This window comes from Populus euphratica, unplaced genomic scaffold (assembly GCF_000495115.2).
Source record: "Populus euphratica unplaced genomic scaffold, PopEup_1.0 scaffold427.1, whole genome shotgun sequence".
Lineage (NCBI taxonomy): Eukaryota > Viridiplantae > Streptophyta > Magnoliopsida > Malpighiales > Salicaceae > Populus > Populus euphratica.
In genome coordinates, this window is record NW_011500079.1 from 108,397 (window position 1) to 112,532 (window position 4,136).

The following is a 4,136-nucleotide window of genomic DNA, read 5'->3' on the forward strand; positions in this document are numbered from 1 at the left end:
TTTATTTTATTTAAGATAATTTATGAAATTATATATTTTTTAATTTTATTCTTATTCAACTATTTAATTTGTAAGATTTATTCCTTATTATTTTAATAAACTTGAAAAAAATAAAATATTAATAAATTATTTTTAGCTTATTTTACATAACATAACCAAATACTAAAACATATTTTCTAATTTATATTTTATTAAATTATTAAACATAAAAAAAAAATCATTTCTCTAAAATTTACTTTTAAAAAAAATAAATTCAGCTACAAACAGTTTCTTATTACATTACAGAAAGGTATAACAGAAAGTTCAGAAATTCTCTCCCACTTCTCCTCGAAGCAGAGACAAACGGGGCACTATCATACTCTCTTCTCTGCCGGCTCACAGTCCCTCCATGAATAACTGACACCACAGACAGAGACAGCCCTTTGTTTAACGGCAGAGATTGTCTCTCTCAATTGTAAAAGAATAATAAAGCTCCTTCCTGTATCGTTTGCCTTCGATTGTAGTGAGGGGATTTCCTACTTGGGGAGATTTTTTACAAGTTATAACTTTGAATTTCACGTGAAGCTCAAAGTCACTGTGTAATGGGGTAACTTTCAAGGTACATTCAATTACTTATTTAATTATTATTGGAATTGAGAGTCGATGTTTTCTGGCATCTCAAAGTTAGATGGAAGGAAGAAGAAGAGGAAGAGATGCCATGAATTTTGACCGACGGCAATGTAAAATAGGGTTTTATTGAAATGACAAGCGTGAACAACAGAGAAGCTCATGAATTCTCATTCCAGCACCGAGCAGCGCAAAGAAACAAACTACCACAAAACCAAGATCAATTGGTCTTCTTATCCATGTTTTTGACGAGCTGCTTCATTTGAAACCTCCAAATTAAAAAATATGCCAAACCTAACCCTATTAACACATACACCCACATTTTCTCATCTTCATTCTCCTTCTCAGATCTCACCTCCTCTATGCCAAACCATTCCCTCCCTCCATTCCCCGTTATACCTTCCAACACACTCCCATACAACACGTACGCCCTATCCTCTCTTCCCACTACAACTGATGTAGCAAACTTCTCCACATCAAGGTCAGTTTTATCATAAACCACTCCCTCTCCCCAGCTGTCGTCACTCTTCAAAAAACACAGCTTCTCATGCGACACAACCAAAACGACACCGTCTCCCCTTATCGCAATCCCATCAGCCACCGGCAAATCCTCGCCCAACAAAACATTCTGTGCCGTCCCGTCGTGAGCATCGACTTTGAACAACTTGCCCGTGTTTGATTGCACCACCAGCAAATAACCCTTGCTAACGTAAGCGATCCCATTCAGCCCGCAGAAACTATACGGGGCGTCGCGGTCCACCGGGAACTGCGTGAAAAGCGGAGATCTCGAGAAAATCGAGGCTTCCCCTTCAGGGTTAACTTTCCATATGAAGTTTCCCTCCGGGTATCCTAGCGAGTTGGTGACGTAAGCGTTGCCTTCCAAATCGACGGTCACGGCGTTGGCGACGGGGCGGCGGTTGTCATCGGAGGGGGTAGATGGGAGGAGGGAGAGGAAGAGCCGTTGACGCGAGGGGAGGTCGTAAGCGGCGAGGGCGTTGAATGGAGGGAGGGGAGGGTCGGAGTGGATGGCAGCTAGGAGGCGGTTGTTGAGTTTATCAACAGCGAGACCGAGGATGGTGGTGTTAGGAGGGAGGGAGGGGTCGGAGATGAGGGTTTCGATAACGCCGGCGTCGGAGACGGAGTGAAGAGTGCGGTGGTGGAGAGAGCCGACGATGAAGTGTTGGGCGGATGGGTCGTAGGCAAGGCCTTCAGGGTAGAGGTTGGGAGATCGGAAATTGATGACGTGTGGCTTTTTTGCTAATGAAGAGATGGGAACCACAATGAAAAAGAGTAGGAGTTGGAGGGTTATGATAGACGACGAGGATGACATGGATTTTTTTTTTTTTAGAGCTTTGGGCTTAGCTTGCACGTTCTAACCTGCATGTGGGTGATTTTTATAGGGTTTCGTGACTTGGGTAGGGGGAATTCTTTTTCAGAATTTGTTTAATAATCTGTGTTTGATTTTCTTGTCAAAGGGGTTTTGGTTTGGATTTTTGTTTATGGTCGTAGTTCACACAACTTTGACAGATTTTTTTAAAGTGATTTGTATTTAAAAATATTAAAAAATTTAATTTAAAGTAAAAAAAAATTAGTTTAAAGAAAAAAAAATGTTGAGATTACGAAGTGATATCCACGATTGACAGGTTTTTGTTGTCTTCTCACAGGATGCCTCTTCTTCTTCTTCTCCTGTACTTCGATGAAGAAGCTACATAGAAGAACAGTAAAGGAGAGATAAGGAATCCTTTTGGTACGCTGTTTAACCTGTTTTCTCAAAAAATTAAAATTTTTTTGGGTTAAAATTTAATATAATTTATATATTTTAAATCGTTTTGAAAAGTCAAGACTTACATAATAGCTTAACTAATGTTCATCCATGACTTCCTGACTTGTAACAAGTTGACTCTTCTCAATAGAAAGCTGGGCTGCAACTCAATAGCCACTGAAATCAACCCTTCTTGCCAATCCACTGCAGGAGCTTTTTCACCTTTTGCTCGAATTGCAGACAAGAAGTTAAGGTGTTCCAAATAGCTAGATCCATGATGCATCTGGAAAACAAGTTCATGCAGAATCACACTTAAAAGGAAGCCTAACTGTATTCGCAAATATACACAATCCAACTCCAATATACTTGAAGACAACTCACTTAACTCGACCATCCTCAGCTTTCAATGTCTGTACAGTATCTCTCCCTGCCATACGAGTACCAAAATGCATGATACTCTCTGGAACAAAGGCACGGTTTGAACAAAATGTGTGAAAGGACATGCATACATGCCCAAGAATGGAGCAGCATACTGGGAAAATCAGTAAATGGAACTATTGGATGTTAAAATCAAAACGACAGTACAATTGGATGTTTCATTTAAATTGGAATCATCCGAGCAATACAAAGCAGCAAAGGAGGGGACTGCCTATATAAGAGGGAGATGGCAAATGCAATCAAAGATGAAGCGGGCTCAGCATTCACTAACATGGGGGACTAACTTTCCTACACCACAAACAGATACTTCTCGCTCGTTTTTACTGCCTTAAGCAAACATGCAAAGGTCAAGCATCCCTCGCGAGCCATTGTCAAACTCAAAAATAACATGCATTGTCAATTATATCTGGCACCTGAACCAGAAAGCAAGGTTGTCAATGGAACACGGTTATTTACGGCTCATGCAAGGAAAGATTAAGCACTGCAGAGCTCGCTCAAACTATCAAAAATCACCAACTTTAAAAGCAAAAGGCTGTGTCTGAATTCCATCCAGCTTTTACTCAAAACATAGACGGAACCCTCAATTCAACTAGATATAACTAGTTTACTGGCATCTGAGAATTGAAAATGAGAGACCATTGCTAGCAATAATTTTAAACATTGACAGGTACTTGAAAACAACGATGTCATGTTGATGAGTAATCGTGCCCTGGATGATTTCGAAAGTCGAAACACTGGAGAGAGCAGCCCGCACAATTGCCTGGGTCACATCTTACTGTTTCAAGACACATACATGCAATTTTGTTGGTGTTTGGGTTTGTGCGTGCTCTGAAGGTCGTTCAAAAAAGGTGCAACACTGATAAGGAACCACAGGATAATGAAGCGTTGCAGCCAAATCAAGAACTGCGGGAAGATGAAGAGATACAGCCACATCAAACAAATCAAGTCCATTCCGAAACCAGCCATCATTAATGAAGTGTTCAGAAACTTTGAATTTAATCATTAAAGCCTGCTAAAATTAATATAGTTAATCCGGTCATCGACCGAATCTAGACAATCTATCTTTATTCATGCATTTTAATGTTATCTAGATTTTAATGGCTAATTGCTATACTTAGTTCGCTGTAATCACAGAAGAGGATATATTCTTTTTGCTAAAACTTATTCCGTTCAGAATTCCTGTCAAGTTTTGGTCTAATCTTCGTCTTGTTGAACGATATCAACAATCTTCGTCTTCGTGAATGAAATCACGATCCATCCGTGTCTTGTGCTGCGTCAAACACCCCCTCTTCAATCTGGTCGAGCTGTGATTGTAGATTCAAAGAGCGTC

General features: G+C 40.1%; 1 protein-coding gene across 1 annotated transcript; it reads right to left on the minus strand.

The window, feature by feature from the left end:
• Nucleotides 1–702: 702 nt before the first annotated feature.
• On the minus strand, nucleotides 703–2,122 carry LOC105108732 (uncharacterized). The gene has a single exon (XM_011003157.1). It carries the CDS (start codon nucleotides 1,934–1,936, stop codon nucleotides 827–829), a length of 1,110 nt encoding a protein of 369 aa, XP_011001459.1. The 5' UTR covers nucleotides 1,937–2,122; the 3' UTR covers nucleotides 703–826.
• Nucleotides 2,123–4,136: the final 2,014 nt, after the last annotated feature.